Consider the following 25,694-nt stretch of genomic DNA (forward strand, 5'->3'; position numbering starts at 1 on the left):
TTCTCTTGGATTAACTAGATGATACCCCGCGCGTTGCTGCGAGAACTATTAAAAACAATTTGATGTTTTAAAGCATATAAAAAAATATGAAATATAGTATAATTTGATGTTTTTAAAGAAATGTTGTTTAGAGTAAAAATTTATTTTTTATGAAAAATCCAAAAATGAGTGTGATTTTTATTCTGTTAATTTATTATATTGACAATATATCGGCGAGGCGATATGTGATGAAAACAATGTTGAGTAGAGACAGTGGAGACATCTCTACCCTTGGCTAAACCTAAAACTATGCTACCAATTATAGATGTGGATTCATAAAAAATTGGTCGCACAGAGAAATAAAATGCGATTTAACTCATAATTTGATTTTGATTTTCTATATAAAAAAGTCGCTTCTAATTCATGAGGCCACTGTTGAGTACATCATGCTTCTCACCATAATATGCCCAGGTAGCTCTAATTCTTTTTATTTGTCTTGTCTCGTGTGCAACCATGGATGCTTCATCATTAGGTGAAACTTAGTTCCATCACTAAAAAAGGTTGCTTGGAACACCGGGTTTCGATAGAATGAAGACATCTAGCGCAATTCTATGGCTTGTAGGAGAAAAAACATGGACATGTAGCGCAAGAGAATGGGAATGAGAAAATATGGATGTTTGGGATTTCGAAATCAAATGATCACATTAAAAACACATGAATTCTAACCAAATGGTTAAACAGGGACTCGTGTTGGACATTTGGAGTGGATCGTATGACGTCAAGACACACACACACACATAGCAAAAGAAACCTAGAATGTTATGGATGCTTGAGAGGGCACAAAAAATAGTTAATAGTTAATTGTGATAGGTTGCATGCGCATGAAGAGTTAGTGGGAGCATGTGCATGAAGAGTTAGTGGGAAAATGTTTTTACATGGTGGACCTACTTGATGATGTGGATAGGTTGCATGTTAAGATAACTAAGATAGTGGGGATGAATCTGTTAGGTATATAGGATTCGTTCGCAGCTTATCCGTTGGAATGTATAGGCACGCTACACCCTCGGTCCACCTAATTATTCGGTGGTTTCTTCTCAATTTCCCATGTCTTCTCTACTTCTTTAGATTCCATTGTTGCTTGCTTCCTTCGCGGTGAGCCTGTGACCTGGATGCACCAATTGGAGTCGGAGTCCAGACAGAGGTGCTTGCCCGATGAGATCTTGAACCAGACTATCAGACTCGTTGCCGCCGGCCGCACATGGTCTTCTTCCCAAATAAATCAAAGTTCATTTCATCCGTTTTTGTTTCTATGTCCATTGTTTCTGACATAGTTCTCATGCAGAATGGTCTTTTGTTTATATGTTCTATTTTTAATACATCATAAGTTTATAGCAAAGTAAGAACTGAATCTTAAAAAGATGCCATTTTATGATAAGTGTTTTTAGCAAAAGAGTCAAATGACATTTTGAATAACATTGCGTACGAAGAATATCAAAAGAATGCTAGAAGGATGACAAGGTTTTTTTTTGCGAGAAGAAAGATGTCATGTTTTATGATAAATAATCTAGTATTTTCAGGTTCTGAGAATAGCTTTCTTATAAGATGTACTTCAACTACGCAGCAACAAGATCCATACATGAAGTTTGCTTTGATACACCCCCTATTATACTAATTTTGTTTTGAGAATCATATTTTTATATGAATCATTTTCTGCCAAAATCATGTTTTCCTAATTGCCAACGATTTTATCAAGGGCCTAATTTTTGATTTGGCACAGGGCCCCCATTTTCGCGGGTACGGCCCTGTCCTGATCCAGATGCAGACCTATACTATAAAAAATGCAATATGCATGTCTGACATGTTTATGCACTGTAGCCATTTCTCAAAGTAGTGCTACTACTAGTAGTATATTAGTACATCACATGTCTGCAACACTATTAATTCAGAATCGTCGACAAGGTGTGGAAAACCGAAGACAGACACACGTGAGAAAGAAAGCGCTAGAAAGATGGCGAGTGGACGTACAACATCTGCGTCCGTCCGCGGACCGCGCTTCGCCGGCGCCGGCCGCCGCGGCGCCCTCCTCCTCGCGCTGCTCCTCGCCGCCGCGGCCGCCTTACTCCCAGTAGCCGAGCCTTCCTGCCCCCGAGGTCTCCCCTTCCTTCCCCTTTCAGTTTACTTCTGCAGTTCTTGGAACTTCCGTTCATTTACTAGCCAAGATCATATTTAAAATTTACAAACTGATCTAAGTTCCCAGTGATTTTGAAGGTTACCGGTGAATTTAAGATAGCAATGAGATTTCAGTCAGTTCGAGCCAGTTCAGTACCAGATCTAAGTGGCTTACCTTTGTCTAGCAAGTACCGGAGCACTGGATAACAGTCAGTTCAGTTCTTGCAACTGCTAACTAAATGCACCGAGTTCTAGTCATCTAGTGTATTTACCTACCCAAGCTAATCTCTATTCTAGCAAGTCTATCTAGTATATGCAGCCAAACTGAGTTACTGATCTTGGTTCTACCAAGTGCTAACTGTATCTACCATCTTATTCAGACAATTCAGTCGTGAAAGATATAAACAAAATGCACCAGAGCAACTATGGAATTGGAGGATTCTCGCATATAACCGTCGCTGGCGCGCTAGCTCACGGCATGAAGGAGGTGAGTAATCAATCCAGGAACCAGACTGTACCTTGAGTTTCTCCCATTTCATGTTGCTATGAATTTATGCAGACCTTTTCTTGGATGTACTCATGTATATATATGGTTTCTTTGGTTCACCTGTATTGGAAAATGTGCCGATCTAAGATGGAGCTGTTCCTTCTTGCTTATTATGTGAAATGCTTTCCTCTAGGTGGAGGTGTGGCTCCAAACAATTAGTGCGGGCCAGAGGACACCGATCCACAGACACTCGTGTGAGGAGGTCTTTGTTGTCCTCAAAGGGAGAGGCACTCTCTTGCTGGGGTCGACCTCACTGCCGTACCCGGGAACGCCTCAGGAGATTCCTGTCTTTCAGAATAGCACATTCACAGTTCCTGTAAATGATCCACACCAGGTAAAGATGATGGATGGCTGCCGCTATTATTCAGCACACTCTGTAGTCATGAAACCATCGCTAGATTTTAAGATTATGCATTGGAATCCATTTGCATACTAGTGCTTACACCATGCCCCTTTTGATTGCAGGTTTGGAATTCTGATGAACATGAAGATTTACAGGTGCTTGTGATCATATCGCGCCCACCTGTGAAGATGTATGTATACCTTGCTTGAATGTCTTATCCTATAGTAGTTGACAACATAAACTGAATTGATTTGTTCACACCCATCACTGTAGAGTAACTTGTGTTGGGTGATATACACACATGTTGTCAAAACCAATTTTATCCCCAAACCGCTGCTTGTTCAGTACTGAAAAAAAATTTCAAAGGTGGGAAAATGGCATAGTGTTTTATTTTTAACAATTTTCTTCCTTTAAAATCCAACACTTGGAGTTCGAACACAATCTAAGTACCAGAACCTTTTCATATCTCCTCATAAGTACAACAAAACATCGATGACTTAATTTCCAAATATTACAAAGTAAATACCCGTAACTTGAAATGAACATGAAACACTGTCATAGATCGCTCGACGGGCCCGGACCATCAGCATCCCTACATCAACTGGATAGGAGTAGCGATAGATGTTGCCTAGACGGTGGCTTCAGACTTACTGTTGTATTTCTTTGTAAGGTCTTTTGAGAATAATTAATAAAGTGGCTGCATGCATCGCCTAGATGCAGAGGCCGGGGGTGTTCCTCCTTTTCTAAAAAAAAATAAAAATCGCTCGACAGGCCCTCCACGAATCTTCCTCTGATGTTGTGTCCAATTGTCACACATTTTACATGTTAATTCGATATGAGCAATGCATCTATGGATGTGAAATACTACTCTACGTTTTTTTTTATATCGGAAATGTTGCTTGTTGTAGATTTCTGTACGAAGATTGGAGTATGCCTCACACGGCAGCGAAGTTGAAGTTCCCCTTCGTCTGGGACGAGGACTGCTTAGACGCACCTAAAGATGAACTGTAGGTTGGAAAGCGCTCACATGGCAGCGCATCGGCCTCAGTCAGCGTACTGGTCAAGTGCGGTGTACAGCTTGCCTGCCTCCTAAATAATGCGCATGTCTGTAACATCCTTTCTGTTGGAACAACATTTTCGTGACGGATTATGTACTACTTGAGAGCATGAAGCAGCCTTCTGCAGCAAGAGCTATTTCCAAATTTTGAATTACCACTGTATTCTAGACTGCAAGCGTCGCTGATCTTCGTCAGAGGGTCATTGTTCAGCAGATTTGGTGTTGAATCCTGAACAAATTTTTTAACTCTGCATCCTATGGCTAACATGAGTGAATCTAATTCCTTCAACTTGGTAAACGGCCACGAAGCAATTACAGTACTTACTATAGAACGTAAATTAGTCAGAGTGGTATCCTGATTGATTTTATTTTATTTTTTGCAAAAGGAGGATGTACCCCCGGCCTCTGCATCTGGACCATGCATGTAGCAATTTTATTAATTATTCGTAAAGACCATACAAGGTGATACATCATTAAGCCTGAAGCCACCAACTTGACAACGATGTTGCTATTTCTATCCCCTTGACGAAGGTGTGCCAAATGTTCAGGTTTAATACCAAACAGACATCGCACCAAAGTCTAACATCTAAAGTCGGATGCCTCATCCAAACCACTATCCTGATTGATATATAGCAAAAAGAAGTCAGACAAAGAGCATCTCCACTCCCCCACCTTTTTTAGCGCCGACGCCGAAAAATCGGCCTGGTCATGCCCCCAGGGTCTTCTTTATCGTCGGTTTGGACCGAAATAACAGCCGGCGAACCCGAACCGAACCCAGCCCCCCTGGGGGCGCCGGCCGAAGCGAAAAGGCGCGTGGGCCCGCTTGGTCGGCGACAGATAGGCCTTTTCCTGCCGTTTCCCTCCTTTCCCTTCGTTTCCTCATTGCTTCCTCCCTTCTGCCCCGCCACTCCCGCCATTCTCCTCCCGCTCCCCGCCATCTGGCCGCCATGCCGCCAAAGAAGTATTCGGCCCCTCACTCCGCTGCCGTTGCAGATTCCACCCAACCGGAGCAGAGGAAGCCGAGGGCGCCGATGGAAAAATCACCGGGCATGTCCAACGCCGAGTGGAGGGCAGAGGTTCAGCGCCGGGAGGCTGTCACCACCGACCGGAAGAACAGGCTCAACACCAAGAAGGCCGCCTGCTCACTTCTTTCACCGTGTACGTCACTGACACTTGTTCTTTGCTGCGCAGATGGTTCGGATGTTCAACATGTACCGCTAGGACAACAACGACCAAGAGTTCAAGTTCCTTCACGTGTTCTCCCGGATCGAGTCGTGCGAGAAGTGGAGGGATGTCCGGCTCACCCTCGCCAAGGCCAAGGAGACGTACAAGCCGGACGCGCCCGCCCAAGAGGCAGCGGATGGGCGCTTCGATGGCAACAAAAGAGCCAAGATGGCGAGGGACACGACACCGGCTGCCAAGTGGCTGCAATCATCGATCGAGCAGTGCATCGCTGACGCCAAGAACAACGCCGCAAAGATGAAGGAGAAATTCGACGCACGGTGGTCGACATTGATGACGAAGCAGGACGTGAAGCTCGACCTACTCTGGACGAACGTCACCGCGAAGAAGAGGAACACTGACCTGGCGATCTTGATGGGGGCGGACATGTCGACGATGGACGAACAGGTCAGGGCGTGGTACCTGGCGGAGCGGGGCCTCATCTTGAACCAGATGCCTTCGACCACCGCGCCTACGCCCACGCCGACCCCAACGCTGACGCCCAACCCGAGCGATGAAGCCACGCCGACGCCGACCAGCCCGAGCACATAAGCCACGCCGACGCCGACTAGCCCGAGCGCGGAAGCCACGCCAACGCCAACCAGCCCCACACCGGAGGAGCCCGTCGTTTGATGCATTCCTTTGCCTACGCGTCCTTCCTTTTGAACGCCGAACTTTCGTGTATGTTTTCGCCGAATTGTGGCATGGTGATCGCCGAACTATGGCAGATCGCCGAACTTGTGACGTTTTTTGGCAGCGGGGAAGACAAATTTGAATTTATGTGCGTCTTGGGACCGAAACCTGGGCACGCGGCTGGGAACTGAATCATCTCTAGGGTGAAAAAAACACCGGCGCATAGGCCAAAACGCAATCGTCGGGTGCGCTGGGGGGCCGAACGAGCGAAGATGCTCTAAGAGCAACTCTAGCAGACCCCGCATCCGGCCGGACCGCAAAACGCGTTTGCAGTTCACGGAAAAACGGCTTTGCAGCCGCGCGGACGGCCGCGGATGCAGACCCCGCATAACGGACCCGTAAAAAGGGATATTCGCGGAATATGCTCTTTTACGGGTCGGCTTTGCGGGGTCTGATCGGGCGCAGCTCCTCCCGACCCGGAAAACCTTAATTTGATCCAACATAATGCTTTTTTTTGCTTTTTCAACAATATTGGATACATAGACATCACCAAATCTTTGCTAGAACAGCAAGACCAAAGAAAACAGGAACCATAAGTATGCATTTTAGAAGATTTCCAACTTCCATAATTGCTTCCACTAGTTGGACTAATATCTTCTCCATGCATTCATTGTTGATCTGCGGATTCTTGATTTTGCATTCTTCTTTCTTCATCTTTGGTTCGAAAGAAGTAGACGTTGCTTCCCCTCTAGTTGCACATGCACCCGATTCATTGCCTTCGATTCTACTAAGGAGTGCACGAACATCTATTAATTTTCTTTCTATCAACAAATCAATGTATTCGCCTTCCCAAAACCAAAATGAGCATCCATCTTCCAACACACAATGAGTGAGCATGTTCAAAATGAGCTACCACAATTGAACCAATTAATGAGCCATCAAAATGAGCTACCGCAAGTGCACGTACCCCGTCGTTTTCGCATTTGAAGAACACCCATCCGGGGTGCTTCGGCGTGCCCGAAGTGAGCCGCAGCACTTTCGCGTGCAGTCGTCGCACTCTATGAGCGGCATCGGCAAGCCACAAAGACGATGCGCGAGCGCCGACCCCGGTGGACGGCCGGACGAATCCATGCACGCAAACCTTCGGTGGCGGCGAGCGGACGAAGCAGTACCTGCATGCGGCGATGCGCCCTTGCCTGGGCTGCGGGAGAGGCTCCCCGACCACTCCAACGCTTGGGGCAGCAACCGGCGGCCGGAAAAGCCAAATCCGGCGGCCCGCAATGAAATGCCGCAGATCTGCATATCCGGCGGCCCGCCGACGCAGGGGGAAGGGAGGGGAGGCCTCGTGCGCGTGGCGGCCTTCCGGCGTGCTCCTGCCGGCTGCTTTCGCCGGAATCTTGGGCGACGGCCGGCGGCGGCGCGAAGGGGAGAGGAGAGGTGGTTGATGGAAGAAAGCGCGGGATGAAATGTCCCCCACCAACCGCTTCCGCTTATATGCAGGGCACCGTAGCCGCGAGGCAGAAACTTGCGTTTTCTCGGATTGGGCTCGGGATTTTACCGCGCCTCCTAAATTTTTTTACGAGTCGGGACGTGATGCGGAATCTGATCGGGCTAGTTTTTCCGCCCCGACCCGCATTTTGACGGTTATTTTACGGGTCAGGCGGGATGCGAGGTCTGCTAGAGTTGCTCTAATAATGGCATGGCAAAGCTCAAATGAGCGACTTCTTGGCTCCCAAGTAATCTGGGCTCAAGTAGTAGTCGAGTCGGCGATTCGATCGGCTCATATTAGCTGTGCGCCTTTGCCAAATCACACCGGCACGGGTTGGGAACCAAGGAACCATTCGTTTGCGTTTGCGGAGCGGGGCAGAGCAGTGCGGAGGGCATGGAAGCCTCGCGGTTCGGCTTCGGCCGCGACATGGCGGCGGCGTTCAAGTTCGACCCCACCGACGCCGACATCGTCGCCTCCTACCTCCTCCCCCGCGCGGTCGGCCTCGACGAGCCCCAGGGCCACGGGCGCGCCGTCATCGACGACGACCCCATGAGCCTCCCGCCGTGGGACCTCATGGAGAAGCACAACCACGGGACAAGCCACCAGGCCTTCTTCTTCGGGCCTCCCAGGAACGGGGGCCCCGTCAAGCGCGTCGTACCCGGCAAGGGCGGCGGCACGTGGCAAGGGCAGAATGGCAGCGTCGGGACCGTCACCCTGTTCTGCGATGGCGATGGCGATGGCGCCCGCACGGGCGAGGTGGACATCAGCTACAGGAGGTACGACCTCACCTACAAGCGCGCGGGCGACAAGGCCCCCAGCGGCTGGGTCATGAGCGAGTACCAGATCACCTCGCCGCCGCTCTTGAGCACGGTGCTCACCCACATCGGATTGACCGTCGCCGCCAGGGAGCAGAGGAAGCGACAGCCGGCCGACCCGGAGGTGCGTAAGGATCGGCGCGTCCTGCGTGCGTGCGTTGGGGGAACTTGGGGGCGAATTCGTCCCTGATTTAGTGATTTGGGGATCCGTTAACTGAATGTGTTATTTCTTCTTCAGCCGTTTGCTCAGCACGGCCCTGACAAGGTGCTGGCCGTCGCAGCCGCTGCCGCCGCCGCCGCCGAACATCAACGGGTTTCACCACCGCCAGTGCAGTCGGGCCCTGACGCGCAAGCCGACGATGGTGCTCTCTACCATGGCGGTACTAGCGTCACCGGCGTGGGGGAGAACGGTGGGCACTACAATGTTCCGCTTCTGCTCAACGGCCAAGAGTACTACAAGGACAAGAGCCGCGTCAAACGCAAACGGCGGCGATATGGGGCATGAGCCATCCTGATCGAACCTGAATCCAGTCGGGAGACGCCCGCCCGTACATTTGGATCACGGAATAGCATGTATGTCATCCGTTTCTAACTTGTTTCTGTGGATCCTTGGTTCTTGACGTTCCTGGGTTTTTAATCGGGAAGGATACATGGCCTGATTTTGAGACACGATGTCGATCATGTTGGGTCCTGGGTCATGTTGATGGATTGCTTTTTGAGACCGTCCTGGGGTCATGTTGGGTCATGGGACGTGGTTTGGTGTTCTTCTTTTGGGATTAATTAATAGCACACTGGGGTGCACCTGATTAATTAGACGGTCTACACAGAGGCTAATGAACATTGTTGGTTTTCTTGATTGGAAGCTGCTGACGCTGTTGGGACTTGTGATATAGGCACTTGGACGTACCTGATTGTATACCTTGCCCTGAGGATGTAACCAAGCTGGCCAGCCTCATTAACAAATCTTATGTTGTGCTTGTGTGATTGTTTGTCATGGACCGATTATCATTTTCCTTATGCCTCGTTCGGTTTGGAGGAAACCAAAATATAGGAATTAGGAGTGGTATAAGAATTTGATAGTCATCCTAACAAATTGTCTTGCCTCGTTCCTACGCACAAAATAAGTTTTAAGTAGATGTGTATATTCCTCCAAAAATATAGGAAATAAATAGTGCTCCTACAAAATTCCCGTACAAGTTCCCTACAAACCGAATGCATCTATAGAAAAATTTCCTACGAAATCCTTGTTCCTATGTTTTTCCCATAGAAATCCTCCAAACCGAATGAGGCCTTAAAATATTCTAGTAACAAGTATCATGAGCAAGATTTTCTAAGAGGCAACATAAATTATTTTAAGAGTTGACGGTTGTTCATGATGCAGAAGAGAGGTCCGAAGCTACATTGCTTGAGTTTTTGTGTTCTGAAGACAATTTAGTACATGGGGAGGAGCGTTCGTAGTCGCGTCCTAAGGATATAGCCATGTTGGCAACCCTTGTTAACAAATCTCGATGCCGTGCTCATGCTGGTGTGATTGCTTGTCCTCGACGGATCAATGTTTGTCTTGGAATATTCTAGCAAGGACTACCTCCATCCTGATTTATTGGTCTTCTTCGTATTTTGTGTTTTGTGCCAAAATTTGATCATAGATTTAACTGAAAAAATGTTAATGCATGTCATAAAAAATTATATTGTTAGATTCGTATTTGAACATAGTGTCCATTTATACTATTTTTTGTAACATGCATTAACATTTTGTTAATTAAATCCATAATCAAAATTTGGCCCAAAATATTAAGGGGATCAATAATCCAGGACGGATGTAGTAGTATCTTGAGCAAAAAATTTGAAGAGGCCACATAAATTATTCTAGACGAATTGGTAGTCATTTATTGTGTAGCTTGGATTTTTGTGCTTGCAAGATGATTTAGTATATGGGGACAAGTTTCCATAGTCATGTCCCTGAAAATGTAGCCATGTTGGCGAACTTTGCTAACAAATCTCGATGTGTGCTGGAGTCTGTGTTTTCATATAGACGAGAGGTCCGGAGCTGTGGTGCTGGGGTCTGTGTCCGGAAGACAATTTAGTACATGGGAAGGAGCACCCGTAGTCATGCTCCGACGATGTAGCCATGTTTGTGAACTAAATTTCGATGTCGTGCTTGTGCTTTCGTGATTGTTTGTTTTCGACGAATCAATGTTCATCTTGAAATATTTTAACTAGTATTTTGAGCAAGATTTTCAAAGAGGCTCCATAAATTATTCTAGAGGAGTTGACAGTAGTAGGCGAGAGGTCTGTAGCTATGATGCTTGGGTTTTTTTGTTCAATCTACTCCCTCCGTTTATAAATATAAGACTTTTTACAGATTTTAATATGGACCACTCCTTTCGTTTTTAAATATTTGTCTTTTTAGATATTTCAACAAATAACTACATATGAAGCAAAATGAGTAAATCTACACTCTAAAATATGTCTATATACATCTGTATGTGGCAATCCATTTGAAATCTCTAAAAAGACAAATATTTAGGAATGGAGGGAGTACATATGAATGTATATAGATTATTTTAGGGTGTAAATTCACTCATTTCGCTCCATTTGTACTCGATATTGAAATCTCTAAAAAGACTTATATTTAGGAACGGAGGGAGCGACCCTAGTCATGCCGTGAGGATGTAGCTATGCTGGTGAACTTCGTTAACAAATCTTGATGTTGTGCTCATTCTTGTGTGATCATAGAGTGGTATGCACTCACAATTGCAAGACCAAAAATGAAAAAAAAATGAGTGTTTATCCACATATGTAACATATAATCTCTACTTCTAATGGAGGAGTCCATACATCTTTCGTTCGTTCGCTCCCTCTCCCTGACTCCCTCATCGATCGATACCGCATCCCACGTCCCAACGTTTTTTAATCTCCTTTCTGGTTTTCTCAAAATCAAATTCCGGTTCGCATACATCAATTTGTGTCCTAATCTTTTCCTTCCAGACCATAACTTTCCATCCCTCCTCCATCTGTTTGCCTCGGTTCACGCAAGGTTTCCAGAGAAAGAAATCCACATCCAATCTCTCGTTTGGTAGGCAAGTTTCTCCTAAAAATCAGGATGCACGATTTGATTGCATGAATGCATGAAAAGGAAACCCCGGATCCCACCAGACTTCATGGCGCCTCCTCCATGTCTATCGCCAGGTCGGGCTGCACCTTCTCCCATTCTCCTGCGGGTGCGGCATCCCCGTGATGACGGCCTTCTCCAGCACGTTGCGTCTCCATTGGCGGCACCCAGAGGCGTCCCATGGCCTGTGACACCGGCAACGCCGAGAATCGAACACAACACCCATACGAACCAGAGGGGAGAGCCGTCGGCCGCCCCACCAGCCCGAACTGACGGGGAGAGGAGGACGCCGGATGCGAACACGCGGCTGGACCTCTTCCAAGACGTCTACGACCAACGGAGGCACAACCGGTGTGTCCACAGTCAAGGCAGAGTGCGACCAACGGAGGTGCGGCCGGTGTCACTGTCAAGGAGCGATGGCTCATGCGGATGGTTGCTAATCGACGGAATACACGGCTCCTTGAACCGCAGCCGCCGCCAACGTATATCCCAGAGATTGTTGTGGGAAGGAGGAGGCGACTTGGATCGGGATGCATATGGAGCAACACTTGCAGAGGCGATGTCAACGGCAGCTGACCCCGCGTTGGCTATCTCCGATGGTGGTGCATGGTACTGGAACCAATGCCAGTTCCCTCGCCATGCCCTTCCTTGGTAAAGACCCAAGCTCCTCTCATCTCCGCTCCACTGGATGCACTTTCTTGCCTTGGGCTTTCAGATTTTTTCAGGGCTGCACTATCTCTGCCTCGTTAAGCAAGTGATATACACAGTGGAGCAAGGATATGGATCGGGAGGAATACAAGTTTTTGTACGTGACATATTCGATGAAATGCAGTGGAAGTACTATATGTATTTTAATTTTTGCATGAGGGCTCAGGCATGGCATCGTCAGCAGCCTCCGACGCTCCTCGGCTCGGCCTGCGCTGCCGCCACCGACCTACCACATCCATGATCCTCGCGGGCGGTGTCACTCCTATCCCCTCACCATGGCACCTTCCTCCTGCGTGTTACTTTTTTTGTACTTGCAGTTGTTTTGGACTTTTGGTCCATTACAGGTCTCAAAAAAGTACATTGTTACTGATGAGCAAACTTCCGTGATGTTGTGAGGCGAAGTATTTAACTGGTAAGTACCTGATGCCCTGATGTCTTACTTCAAATGCATTTTACACGCAGGAGCAGGACTTCACAATAGAATGGGAGCAACCTGCATCTTTGGAATGTACTGAACTAATTTCATCAACAATAACTGCGTACTTTTGAACTGAATACACTCCAGCAATTGGCGTCAGATGTATGTTTGTTTATTCATAATGATTTCTTCATCCCTTTAGTTAGAAGAATCAAAAGCAGTTAAGCACCTAAGCTCTTTTGTCTGCATTTTTCTTTGTACTTCCTTTTTTATTTAGATTGTGCAACGTCAATGGTCTCTACTCTGAAGAGTCAAGAGTACATTGTTACTGACTAGCAAGGTTCTTTTATGGTTTGAGGCGAAGAAGTATTTACCTCTTGAGTTGGATCTCTTCCCTTAGCAATAGTTCATCAAGTTCCTTAGTAAAGCGAGCCATCCCCCGCTCCTCCCCCGCTCCTCTGCGCCGCTGGCCACTCCGGCCGCGGCGGCCACAAATCCGGCATTAATGGCCGCCGTCACTCCCTCCTCGGCTGGCTCGCAGCACCGGAACCCCTCGTCTCCTCGCGGATCCCCATCTTCGGGCGGTCCGTCGGGGGCCTCGGCCTCGCCATCAACACCGGCCTCTACTGCCGCGGGTTCAGATCCAGCTTCGACGCCGCGTTTCCTGGAGAGAGGTGGCCCGTCCCGGCCGGGGCAACGGCTTTGCTCAGTGGATCTGGGCGCGTCCCCTGGTTTTGGGCAAGGGCGCCTTAAATCCATGGTTGTTGCTCCATTCCACGCTGTCGAAATTTCCTCTTCGGGCGGTGACCATGGCTGGACGGAGGTCAGATCCAGGAAGGGGAAGCGCGCTGGCTTCGAGCCTGCGGTCCATTCGCGTCATCGCCGGGAGCGTCGCTCGGACCGCCAACAGGGCTTCAATGCGCTCGCCGGCCGCGACGCCTTCTTAAGCAAGTTCAAAGGGAAGTGCTTCCGGTGCCGCAAGGATTGCAGAGATCCACTCCGCTGCGTCCTCTGCAAGCACCAAGGCCACTTCGTCCGTGAGTGCCCACAGAATCCGAGGAACGAGGGTCCAGGAGGGACTGCCCGGGATCGGCTGAACCCGCCTCCGCCCAGAGCTCCGGTGCACGAGCGCCTTCGCTTCCCTACGCCCGCCGCCCCCGCCGCCCCGGCCATGGACCGCTTCCTCCGCTGCGACCACTCCCGGCGCCCGCGCGTCAGCAACAAGGTGGTGGTCGCTTCGCCCGCGCTCGAGCGCGAGGAGCTCGTTCTACGCCTGCACGCCGTCACCCTCACCGCTGCCGACGGGGTCCACTCCACCAATCCCATGGCGGTGGGCAAGGCCATTGAGGCACAGCTGGGCACTCCTCCTTACCAGTTGCGTGTCACCTCCCACCACCCGGAGGCCTTCCTGGTGCACTTCGACATCCCGGCGCACCGTGACGATGCTGTGAGGCGTGGTGTGCTGCGGGTGGATGGCGCCAAGTTCTTCGTCCGCGCCTGGCACGAGGATGACCACGCCGCCTTCATGAAGCTGCCCCTGCACGTCCGCATCGTCATCGGGGATCTCCCAATGCAGTTCTGGTCGCTCGAGGGCGCGGAGGAGGCGTTCGGCGACTTCGGCCGCATCGACCGCCTCGACAGCAGAACCCTGGAGCGGGGCCACACGAAAACCTTTGCGTGCTGGCTCTGGACCTGGGATATCGCGCACATCCCGACAAAGCGAGCTCTCTGGGTGCTAAAGAGGGGAGCTGGCCGCGTCGACGAGATCCTCGGCTACTCCCCGCCGGACCGCCGCGTCCCCCCTCCGCCGGGCGTGCGCCGCTATGATCTGCTGATACACGTAGACCGAGTTGAAGACTGGACCCCTCTCTCGCCTCGCTCTTCGCACTCGGGCCAGAGCGGGATCCCCTCCTCCGATGACGATGACAACCGCCCCTACCCCCGCGCCGTCGAGCCTGGCTCCTGGACGGGTGGTGTCGAAGATGGCCAGGCGCAAGCTCGCCGCCCAGAGACTTGGCTGGCCACTGCTACATGCCGGTTGGCCCCTCGGCCGATCCGGCGCAACCACGACGACGATGACTCCGGCGAGCAGCGGCGCTCGTGGCGTGACACGCTCCTGGGCACCTCATGCCATGCCAGGGGCAAATCCACTGACGTCATCGAGGCGGCGCCAAGGCGGCGCAGCAGGACTCCGGCGGGCAGGAGGCACGGCGATCAGGAGCGGGGACGCGCCAAAAGCAAGGCGGTGACCGTGGCGACGCCGCTTCGGGACACCCCGCCGCTTCCCCTCCTCTAGAAGCCGGTGGCCACGAGCGGAGAAGCCCTGGACACGGACCCCGTGGCCGCCTTCTTTTCCTTCCCTGGTGGTCGCACGCTCTCCCCCCCCCCCCCGCCGCGCACGGATGTCATGCAGCTCGAGATCGAGAACGCCATGATCAACGCCCTCAACTCCCCGCTGGCCTTTGAAGATGGTGGACGCTCACCCCCGCATGCTCGCACGCGCTCTGGTGTGATGGAGGAGTTCCACGAAGACGACGACATCCTTCCGTGCATCGCCGACCTCTCGGTCCCGCTATCCAGCCCGTGCATCTGCTCGTCGGCAGCAGCCACGGTGGGATTCCACGTCGATGTGATCACCCACAAGGTCGACAGCGTGCAGCTGGGAGGAGCGCCTATCCACGGCCCTCTGGGGTCAACGGACGACGGCAACTGTGGTGCCCTGGAGCTCTTCGCCCGGTGCCCCAGGCTGTGCTGCCCACCCCTCCAGTGCGGCCACGGCCATCTGCTCCACCCAAGGTGCGGGCACCTCGGTCCCTACGCGCCGAAGTGCTAGGCAGGCAGCAGCGGCCTCCCCCGTCCCGGTCACGCATAGGGCGGCGATGCGCCCCGTCCAACAGCTTGGCGGGCTCGGGCCTAAAGACAAGATGACGCCAAAGGCTGCTGCTGTAGGATCGAAAGTATGTCTAGAGGGGGGTGATTAGACTACTTGACCAAATAAAAGCTTAACCTTTTCCCAATTTTAGTTCTTGGCAGATTTTAGCTATTGTAGGACAAGTCAAGCAATCATCACACAATTCAAGCAAGCATGCAAAGAGTATATTGGCAATGGAAAGTAAAGCATGCAACTTGCAAGAATGTAAAGGGAAGGGTTTGGAGAATTCAAACGCAATTGGAGACACGGATGTTTTTCCCGTGGTTCGGATAGGTGGTGCTATCCTACATCCACGTTGATGGAGACTTCAACCCACGAAGGGTAACGGTCGCGCGAGTCCACGGAGGGCTCCACCCACGAAGGGTCCACGAAGTAGCAACCTTGTCTATCCCACCATGGCCATCGCCCACGAAGGACTTGCCTCACTAGCGGTAGATCTTCACGAAGTAGGCGATCTCCTTGCCCTTACAAACTCCTTGGTTCAACTCCACAATCTTGTCGGAGGCTCCCAAGTGACACCTAGCCAATCTAGGAGACACCACTCTCCAAGAAGTAACAAATGGTGTGTTGATGATGAACTCCTTGCTCTTTTGCTTCAAATGATAGTCTCCCCAACACTCAACTCTCTCTCATAGGATTTGGATTTTGTGGAAAGAAGATTTGAGTGGAAAGCAACTTGGGGAAGGCTAGAGATCAAGATTCATATGGTAGGAATGGAATATCTTGGTCTCAACACATGAGTAGGTGGTTCTCTCTCAGAACATATGAGTTGGAATTGTGTATGTGTTCTGATGGCTCTCTCCACGAATGAAGAGGAGGTGGAGGGGTATATATAGCCTCCACACAAAATCCAACCGTTACACACAGTTTTCCAATCTCGGTGGGACCGAATCAACAAACTCGATCGGACCGAAAAGGTAAACCTAGTGACCATTAGAGATTTTCGGTGGGACTGACATGCAACTCGGTAGGACCGATATGGTTAGGGTTTGGGCATAACGTAATCTCGGTGAGACCGATTACACAAACTCGGTGAGACCGAGTTTGGTAATAAGCTAACCAGAGAGTTGGTCAGGCAAACTCGGTGGGACCGATTTGCTCTTTTGGTGAGACCAAAAAGTTACAAAAGGGAAACGGAGAGTTTACATTGCAATCTCGGTGGGACCGATTCGCTCTTTCGATGAGACCGAAAAGTTACGAAAGGGAAACAGAGAGTTTGCAATCCCATCTCGGTGAGACCGAGATCCCTATCGGTAGAACCGAATTGCTAGGGTTTGGCAGTGGCTTATGACAAGTGAAACTCGGTGGCGCCGGATAGAAAGAATCGGTAGGACCGAGTTTGGCTTAGGGTTTAGGTCATATGTGGATATGGGAAAGTAGTTGAGGGTTTTGGAGCATATCACTAAGCACATGAAGCAAGAGGCTCATTAAGCAACACCTCATCCCTCCTTGATAGTATTGGCTTTTCCTAAAGACTCAATGTGATCTTGGATCACTAAAATATAAAATGAAGAGTCTTGAGCTTTTGAGCTTGAGCCAATGCTTTGTCCTTAGCATTTTGAGGGTTCCACTTTCACATCCATGCCATGCCAATCATTGAGCTTTCCTGAAATAGTCATCTTGGAATAGAATTAGCTCAATGAGCTATATGTTGTTATGAATTACCAAAACCACCTAGGGATAGTTGCACTTTCAATCTCCCCCTTTTTGGTAATTGATGACAACATATAGATCAAAGCTTCGACAAATGATAATAAGCATGAAATATATCGTCGCTTTGAGAAGTATGTGACAAGTGAGAGCTCCCCCTAAATTTGTGCATATTTAAAATTTGCTTTGGACTGCAAATGCACAAAGAGTTAGAGTCATGGGTTACTCTTCCATGTCACATACATCTTGGTGGAGCGCTTAAAATGATAAGAATGAAATACATGCACTCATCACCAAGAATAGTGAATGATCACATAAGATAGATAAGATGATAATATTAAGCAAACATTAAGTGTAGCTTATGATCAAACACATGATCATCAATGTCTCACGAGCAATGACATAGTATCTCACACAAAAGCAAACAAAGTTCAAAAAACCACCAAATAAAACAAGAGAGAATAAAAGCAACACTCTCTCTCGAAACCTATGATCTATATAGTGCTAAGTCGACACTCAGGCTTGATCTTCAGGTGGTGGTGGAGTCCGGAGCACTCCAAGGACGAAGCCTTCTGTAGACGTGGTCGGAGTCGAGGCTGAAGTGGACGCTGGAGCTGGTGGAATTGAGGCTGTAGCTGGTGCAAACGTGGTGGCTCTGGGGTCAGCAACTGGCACTGCAAACGACCTCGGACCTCGTGGCACTCTGGCAAAGGCATCAGTTGTAGTCTTGCCTCTCCTCTCCTGCATGTCATCCTGGAGCTGCTCCACTGCAGTCTGAATCTCTGTCACTTTGACATCCAAGTCATAGAACTTTTGTTCCATGATCCTCTCTAAGCTTGCCTGGTTCTGAGTTAGGGTGGCTAGTCCTTGCTCAATCCGCAGGGTGGATGCAATCAAGTAACCAAGCTGCTCTTGTTTGGTTTTCAGGAAATATTCAGATGCCTCCTCTTGAGTAGGCATCTTGGCAGCTTTCTCCTTCCTCGCCTTCTCCTTCTTGGCTTGTGCTTGGGCAGATGATGGCTCATTCTCAGTCATGACCACTTGATTATATCTGTGGGGCATATCCACAGCTCCTCTTCTGGTCTGCTGCTGTCCTCTTGATTGTTTCAATCATAAGGCTCATGACTTTGAATTTCTGTGGCACGTCAAAGATATGAAGCAAGTTGATCGCGTGGCCCCTGATCATCTTGTGATCTCCAGACTTGGGCAATAGGGTGTGCCTAAGAATCCAGTTGATGGTTGGCAGTCCTGACAGAAGATAGTGTACTGAGCCAAACTTGAACGTATCAAGTGCTTCATTTGGAATCTCCTTGTACATGTTTGACATTGAGTTCCTCGTTCCACTTTGTGAGCTTCTGCCCAACAAAGTCCTCTACTCCACATGCCTTGAAGCTGTCCTGCACTCCAGGGTAGTACTCTTCGTTGTCCTTGATGTATTGCCAATCAACCCATCTCATATCACAGACAATTGGCTTCTTGTCTAGCAGCACTGTCTCATAAAAGTCTTGCTGCTCCTTGGTGTGAAACCTGTAGTCAACTGCAGTCCTTCTCCTTGAAGCATACGGGTCTGCTTCTCTCCACTTCCGGAGCCATGAATCTCTCCCGAGTTTCATATCCTCAGCCACAGGATGAGCATCGTTGTGGTCTGGGATCTTGGGCTTGAGCTTTCTAAGAACATTCTCTTCTTCTTCTGCAGCTTCAGGCACTGGGGCCTTGTTCTTCTCAGTAGCTGGGATGCTTCTTGTGTTCCTCTTTGGCTTTGGCTTTGGCTTTGGAGCTGGCTTGGCCTTGGAAGCAGCTGCCCCTGTTCTTATGGCATCACCCATCAGCTTGGGTGCCTTAGGTGCTGGTGCAGCTACCTCTTCTTCTTCCTCCTCATCTTCCATGATGGAAGCCTTGCCAAGCACTCTGGCTACAGTTTTCTTCACCCTTTCTTTCCTCTTCTTGCCTTCAGCAGCAACTGGCTCAATGGGAGTGGGCTTCTCAGTTGAAGCTCTGGCCTTTGACATAGGCTGCTTGCCTGCTGGCCTTTTGATCTTCATCCCTGGTTTTATGCCCTGTGCTGGCCCAACTCTCTTGGAAGTTGCTTCCTCTTCTGCCACATAATCCTCATCTTCTGAGTCTGAGGTTCTCTTCTTTCTCTGTCTTGTGGCAGCTTTAGGCAGATTGCTAGGGGTGCTCCTGCTGCCATCATCTGAGGAACTTGAGGGACTAGTGCCCTCACTCATCTGCACTTGCTGCTCTGACAAGTTCTGGCTATCACTTTGGTCTGACATGATGCAAACTCTGACTGCTAACCCTGTGAATAGGTTATAGATGAGATAGAGTGGATAAGCATCACAAAATGCAGAGATTTTTGCAAAAGAATAATTCAAAAACTTAGTTTTAGTTTCCCACTGAAAGCATCTCGGATCTACCGATTTCTAAACTCGATGATACCGAAGCAGTTTTGGCACCTAAACTAGTAAACTCGGTCAGACCGAGTCACAGTTCGGTGGCACCGAGACTGCTAGGGTTTCACAGAGTTCCATAATCGGTCACACCGATAAGTAATTCTCGGTCAGACCGAGTCTCACTTGTGCAATGGCATAAGACAAATCGGTGGGACCGAGTTTTTCAACTCGGTGGGTCCGAGATGGTTTCGGCGGAAACCTAACCCTAAAATTTTCGAATTAAACCTAATCTACGAGTTCATTGACTGGATAGAAGTTTAACAAACGTGGCAAGAATCATGATGATCACAATGTGCTAAGAATCGGATTGGGGAATAGCACAAAGATCGAGTCCATACCCTAGTTCGGCGGAGACTCGCTACGGAGGCAACGGCGGGGTTGAATTTCCGTTGACGGCGACGGAGACCAGCGACTGGAGGCGGTTGGCGGCGAGGAGACGATCCGGAGACCAAGTTGGCAGAGCAGGCTATCGCGCGGGCGAAGGGGTTCGGAGAAATTTCCAAATTTTTGCCCGTGACTGTATATAGCCCGACCCTGTCGGTGTGACCTAGTGGAACAACTCGGTGGCACCGAGATGCAAAACTGTATACAGTTGTTGCAACTCGGTGTGACCGAATGGTTCAAATCGGTTGCACCGAGATCGAAAACCTAGATCAACTTAATGATATTGGTAGGACCGAAAGTAGGGTATCTGTCAGACCGAGAATCATAAAGAGGTTTTGGAAGTTTAAGTCTATGACGAATCGGGGACTCCGAGCGCTCCTCACACAGAGTGGTTCGAATCTGACTTGATCAAATTTTATGATGTAGCATGAATAGAGTTTGAGACGAGAAAAGCATAGATAGCTAGAGGAGGTTCTTAGGCATTCTTGTCCATCCACTTGGCAAAAGGAAATAAAACCAAACAATCAAAACAACAAGTGGATGTCCTCGAATGAGTAAAATATGCAACCAGCATGCTCACACAATAAGATGGCAAATGAAATATGTGACAAGGAATGCACAACCAATTCTAGCATCTATCAAGCAATTTGCGATGACAAGGTCATCTATATATGAGTATATTGACTTAGGAGTCAAGTGAGAACACTTGATCATAGGTCATACTCATCGTTTAAGCTCAAGTGGGGTTACCACTTTTACATAAAGCATTGTTGTGTTCACATCTTTAGAGTTGCTTTAGCTCAAGTCTTAGAGTAAAGCTCCCCCTAGATGTGATATCCCCCCTTAGAGGGATGAACTAACCTCGGGTTTTGTCGATGATGACTTCATGTAGATGTTGAAGATGTGGATGCTCAATGTTGATGTAGATCACTTGGAGCTATCCATTTGAGTGAACTGCACTTTCAATACCTACATGGGTTAGTCCCACAAGGAACAAATAAGGATATCCATAGACATAGAGTGATGCACACACACACAAGATGATGTCCATGAATACTTTTAGGTTACCTTGTCCCTTGTCTTACCAACAAGAGGGTTTGTGACTCCTTGAACTAGTGCAAGATGTGGAAGTTGATTGCACTTATTCTTGCCAAAATGATAAGAGTGAAGTATGTTGGCGGAGTCACCCTCAAGAACTCTCTAGTTCTTCTTCTTTTGGATCCACACCATCTTGATGGGAATCCTTGGAGTTGTAGTCGTACTTGATGAAGTGGAACTTGAAGTAGTCTTGGGAATCCACTTGACTAAGGTCTTAGGAGCTTCTTCAAATGCATCAATTTCCTCTTGAAGCTTGTCCTTGCCTTTTTGCTTGTAGTCTTGTGGTGGAAGATCATCTTGAGCTTGTGTCCCCTTGAAAGAAGTATCATACTTCTCTTGTTGAGGAACAAACTTTGTCTTGGGGTATTGATCTTCTTCCCACTCAACTCCATTGGCATTGAACTTTCGTTCAAAACCAACACCTTGATTCTTCCGGTGCATTCCTTGCTTGCGCACAATTTCCTCGAATTGCTTACTCCCGGCAAGGCTTTTGTACACTCCTTTCTCTATAATTCCCTTCAATAAGCTATTTTCTTGCTCAAGTGTAACTTGGCTAAGAGAATCATTAGTGGAATCAAGAGAACTACTAGAAGCAACAATATTGGATTTAGCATGATCATTGTTACTGCTAGAGGAAGAATCTTTCTTGTTCTTGTTACTAGACTTGACTTGAGGCATGTAAGTGGATAAGAGTAAACGCTTGGCAATGTAAGAAGAACTTTTCTTGCGGAGATCATCATTGATTGCTTTTAAGAACTCATGCTCTTGCTCAAGATTGAGCTTTTCAAAGCGTAATTTCTCATGAGCTCTAAAAAGTTCTCGATGATCTTCGAAGATAGTTTCATGAGCTAACTTAAGAGTGTTTAGTTCTTTAGTTAGAGCCTCAATCTTCTCCTTATCATTGTCATTCGTTTTATCTTGATTAGCATGATTAATTGACGTTTCATCATAGTATTCATCACTAGAGTTGTCAACAAGCAAATCATCACCTAACAAGTCATCTTCATCACTATTGAAATCAACATACTCGGGGTGTGTTACCTTAGGACCTTTGGCCATGAAGCATCTTCCAATTCCTTCATTTGGTGAGTCAAATATATCGTAGGAGTTGGTTGACACAAGTGCTAGACCGGCAACACCTTCATCTTGAGTATCTTCGGAGTCGGAGTGATAACTTCTCTCGGAGTGGCTGTCGGAGTCGGAGCCGGATACCCATTCACCAACATGAGCTTGATGTCTTCGTTTTGTGTAGCTCCTTGATGATTTTTCCTTCCTTTCCGAATCCTTGCTTTTCCGTGAGTATCTTCGTTCATAACGATCATCTCTACTCCTTCTCTCTCTTGGTGGTGATTCTTTGCTTCTTCTTTTTGGAGAATCTTCTCTTCTCTTGTAGGGAGCCGTACACTCATTGGAATAGTGTCCGGGTCTTCCACAACTGTAGCAGTTTCGCTCTCGACTAGAAGATCTTTTGTCATTGTAGGACCTTGACTTGAAGCTTCTATCTTTGCTTCTACTCTTGTAGAACTTGTTGAAGTTCTTCACCATTAAGCTCAATTCTTCATTGAATTTTTGTTTCTCACTTGATGATGTAGGGGCTTCACATGAGGCTTTGTAGGCACCACTTGATTTGTTGTGAAGTTCCTCTTTATCCTTAAGTGACATCTCATGAGCAACAATTCTTCCAATCACCTCCGTTGTCTTGAGATCTTTGTAATTGGGCATCATTTGGATCAATGTGCACACGGTATCATATTTTCCATCCAAGGCTCTTAGAATCTTCTTGATGATGAATCTATCGGTCATCTCTTCACTTCCTAAGCCGGCAATCTCATTTGTGATGAGAGCAAGCCTAGAGTACATTTCAGCGACACCTTCACCATCCTTCATTTTGAACTTGTCAAGTTGACTTTGAAGCACATCCAACTTGGATTCCTTGACGGAGTCGATACCTTCGTGCATATCAATCAAAGTGTCCCAAATTTCCTTTGCATTCTCAAGACGGCTGATTTTGTTGAATTCTTCGGGGCACAATCCGTTGAAGAGAATATCACAAGCTTGAGCATTGTATTGCAACATCTTCAACTCATCCGCGGTAGCTTCACGGTTTGGTTCTTTCCCATCAAAGAAGTCACCTTGCAAACCAACACACACAATAGCCCAAACGGCGGGGTTATGTCCAAGAATATGCATTTTCATTTTATGCTTCCAACTAGCAAAATCAGTACCATCAAAGTAAGGACCTCTACGGTGATAATTTCCCTCGCTAGACGCCATACTCTCCTAGGTTGTGAAACCAAGGCTATGACCACCAAAAGCTATGGAGATCAAAGCAAATGGAGACCAAAGCTCTGATACCACTTGTAGGATCGAAAGTATGTCTAGAGGGGGGGTGATTAGACTACTTGACCAAATAAAAGCTTAACCTTTTCCCAATTTTAGTTCTTGGCAGATTTTAGCTATTGTAGGACAAGTCAAGCAATCATCACACAATTCAAGCAAGCATGCAAAGAGTATATTGGCAGCGGAAAGTAAAGCATGCAACTTGCAAGAATGTAAAGGGAAGGGTTTGGAGAATTCAAACGCAATTGGAGACACGGATCTTTTTCCCGTGGTTCGGATAGGTGGTGCTATCCTACATCCACGTTGATGGAGACTTCAACCCACGAAGGGTAACGGTCGCACGAGTCCGCGGAGGGCTCCACCCACGAAGGGTCCACGAAGTAGCAACCTTGTCTATCCCACCATGGCCATCGCCCACGAAGGACTTGCCTCACTAGCGGTAGATCTTCACGAAGTAGGCGATATCCTTGCCCTTACAAACTCCTTGGTTCAACTCCACAATCTTGTCGGAGGCTCCCAAGTGACACCTAGCCAATCTAGGAGACACCACTCTCCAAGAAGTAACAAATGGTGTGTTGATGATGAACTCCTTGCTCTTGTGCTTCAAATGATAGTCTCCCCAACACTCAACTCTCTCTCATAGGATTTGGATTTTGTGGAAAGAAGATTTGAGTGGAAAGCAACTTGGGGAAGGCTAGAGATCAAGATTCATATGGTAGGAATGGAATATCTTGGTCTCAACACATGAGTAGGTGGTTCTCTCTCAGAACATATGAGTTGGAATTGTGTATGTGTTCTGATGGCTCTCTCCACGAATGAAGAGGAGGTGGAGGGGTATATATAGCCTCCACACAAAATCCAACCGTTACACACAGTTTTCCAATCTCGGTGGGACCGAATCAACAAACTCGGTCGGACCGAAAAGGTAAACCTAGTGACCGTTAGAGATTTTCGGTGGGACTGACATGCAACTCGGTAGGACCGATATGGTTAGGGTTTGGGCATAATGTAATCTCAGTGAGACCGATTACACAAACTCGGTGAGACCGAGTTTGGTAATAAGCTAACCAAAGAGTTGGTCAGGCAAACTCGGTGGGACCGATTTGCTTTTTCGGTGAGACCGAAAAGTTACAAAAGGGAAACGGAGAGTTTACATTGCAATCTCGGTGGGACCGATTCGCTCTTTCGGTGAGACTGAAAAGTTACGAAAGGGAAACAGAGAGTTTGCAATCCCATCTCGGTGAGACCGAGATCCCTATCGGTAGAACCGAATTGCTAGGGTTTGGCAGTGGCTTATAACAAGTGAAACTCGGTGGTGCCGGATAGAAAGAATCGGTAGGACCGAGTTTGGCTTAGGGTTTAGGTCATATGTGGATATGGGAAAGTAGTTGAGGGTTTTGGAGCATATCACTAAGCACATGAAGCAAGAGGCTCAGTAAGCAACACCTCATCCCTCCTTGATAGTATTGGCTTTTCCTAAAGACTCAATGTGATCTTGGATCACTAAAATATAAAATGAAGAGTCTTGAGCTTTTGAGCTTGAGCCAATCCTTTGTCCTTAGCATTTTGAGGGTTCCACTTTCACATCCATGCCATGCCAATCATTGAGCTTTCCTGAAATAGTCATCTTGGAATAGCATTAGCTCAATGAGCTATATGTTGTTATGAATTACCAAAACCACCTAGGGATAGTTGCACTTTCAGCTGCTGATCTCCTCAGGCGTTTCCAGGAGCCCCTCTCTGCTAACGACATCGCTGCCATTGCCAAGCTCACAGGCCTGGACTGCGAAGCTCTGAAGATTGCAGCGGGCATGGCTGGAGCGAGCGGGGAGGATGCATCAGTGCTGTGATCATGATAGTTCTCCATCGTAGTCTTCGTCGACGGCTGGTCTTAAACCAGTTTGAGTTAGGTTTTATTCCTATGTGTCATGCCCCGTGTAAGGTAGGAGTAGTTAGGCAACACCGGAGTTTGGGGTCTATTGGTGGCTGGTGTCGTCCCCAGCAGGTTTGTAAGGCTTGTGTGCTCGTTTCTTCCTTCAGTAGCTATGTTAGTCGACGAAGAGAAATCCTCTGTCCCCATGATTGATACGAACTTCAGAATCATGTCCTGGAACGTGCGGGGCCTAAACTCCCCTGCAAAGCGCTCGGCCGTCTGCGAAGTGACTCACGCCAACAAAATCACGATCCTAAATCTACAGGAAACAAAGATCGAATCCTGGTCTACACAACTAGCAGTAGAAGTAGGGGGGGCCTTCACTTCAGGGCTGTGTAGTGCTGCCCGCGACAGGCACTAGAGGTGGTGCCGCAATTTTTTGGGATAAGCAGGTAGTTGACATAGTCTCTCAC

At 48.2% G+C, this 25,694-nt stretch overlaps 2 protein-coding genes and 1 pseudogene across 2 annotated transcripts; all 3 read left to right on the top strand.

The window, feature by feature from the left end:
- The first annotated feature begins 1,915 nt into the window (after positions 1–1,915).
- On the top strand, positions 1,916–4,250 carry ABP1 (endoplasmic reticulum auxin binding protein 1). Its single transcript, XM_048673289.2, has 5 exons — positions 1,916–2,129; positions 2,529–2,635; positions 2,829–3,029; positions 3,161–3,228; positions 3,947–4,250. Exons 1-5 carry the CDS (start codon positions 1,988–1,990, stop codon positions 4,047–4,049), a joined length of 621 nt encoding a protein of 206 aa, XP_048529246.1. The 5' UTR covers positions 1,916–1,987; the 3' UTR covers positions 4,050–4,250.
- Positions 4,251–7,762: 3,512 nt separating this feature from the next.
- Positions 7,763–9,233, top strand: LOC125508553 (NAC domain-containing protein 5-like). Its single transcript, XM_048673288.2, has 2 exons — positions 7,763–8,377; positions 8,492–9,233. Exons 1-2 carry the CDS (start codon positions 7,832–7,834, stop codon positions 8,756–8,758), a joined length of 813 nt encoding a protein of 270 aa, XP_048529245.2. The 5' UTR covers positions 7,763–7,831; the 3' UTR covers positions 8,759–9,233.
- A 4,429-nt stretch (positions 9,234–13,662) lies between these two features.
- Positions 13,663–15,324, top strand: LOC125506979 (uncharacterized; annotated as a pseudogene).
- Positions 15,325–25,694: the final 10,370 nt, after the last annotated feature.

The sequence above is a fragment of the Triticum urartu genome, chromosome 5A (assembly GCF_056163025.1).
Source record: "Triticum urartu cultivar PI428250 chromosome 5A, HENAU_Tu73, whole genome shotgun sequence".
NCBI classification, from domain to species: domain Eukaryota; kingdom Viridiplantae; phylum Streptophyta; class Magnoliopsida; order Poales; family Poaceae; genus Triticum; species Triticum urartu.

Bases quoted from the DNA above. Each gene is read 5' to 3' on its own strand.
- ABP1 (XM_048673289.2), top strand. From the start codon at position 1,988: ATGGCGAGTGGACGTACAACATCTGCGTCCGTCCGCGGACCGCGCTTC. The intron at 2,636-2,828 runs GTGAGTAATCAA...GCTTTCCTCTAG, and splicing joins TAGCTCACGGCATGAAGGAG to GTGGAGGTGTGGCTCCAAAC. The intron at 3,229-3,946 runs GTATGTATACCT...TGCTTGTTGTAG, and splicing joins TCGCGCCCACCTGTGAAGAT to ATTTCTGTACGAAGATTGGA.
- LOC125508553 (XM_048673288.2), top strand. From the start codon at position 7,832: ATGGAAGCCTCGCGGTTCGGCTTCGGCCGCGACATGGCGGCGGCGTTC. The intron at 8,378-8,491 runs GTGCGTAAGGAT...TTTCTTCTTCAG, and splicing joins GACAGCCGGCCGACCCGGAG to CCGTTTGCTCAGCACGGCCC.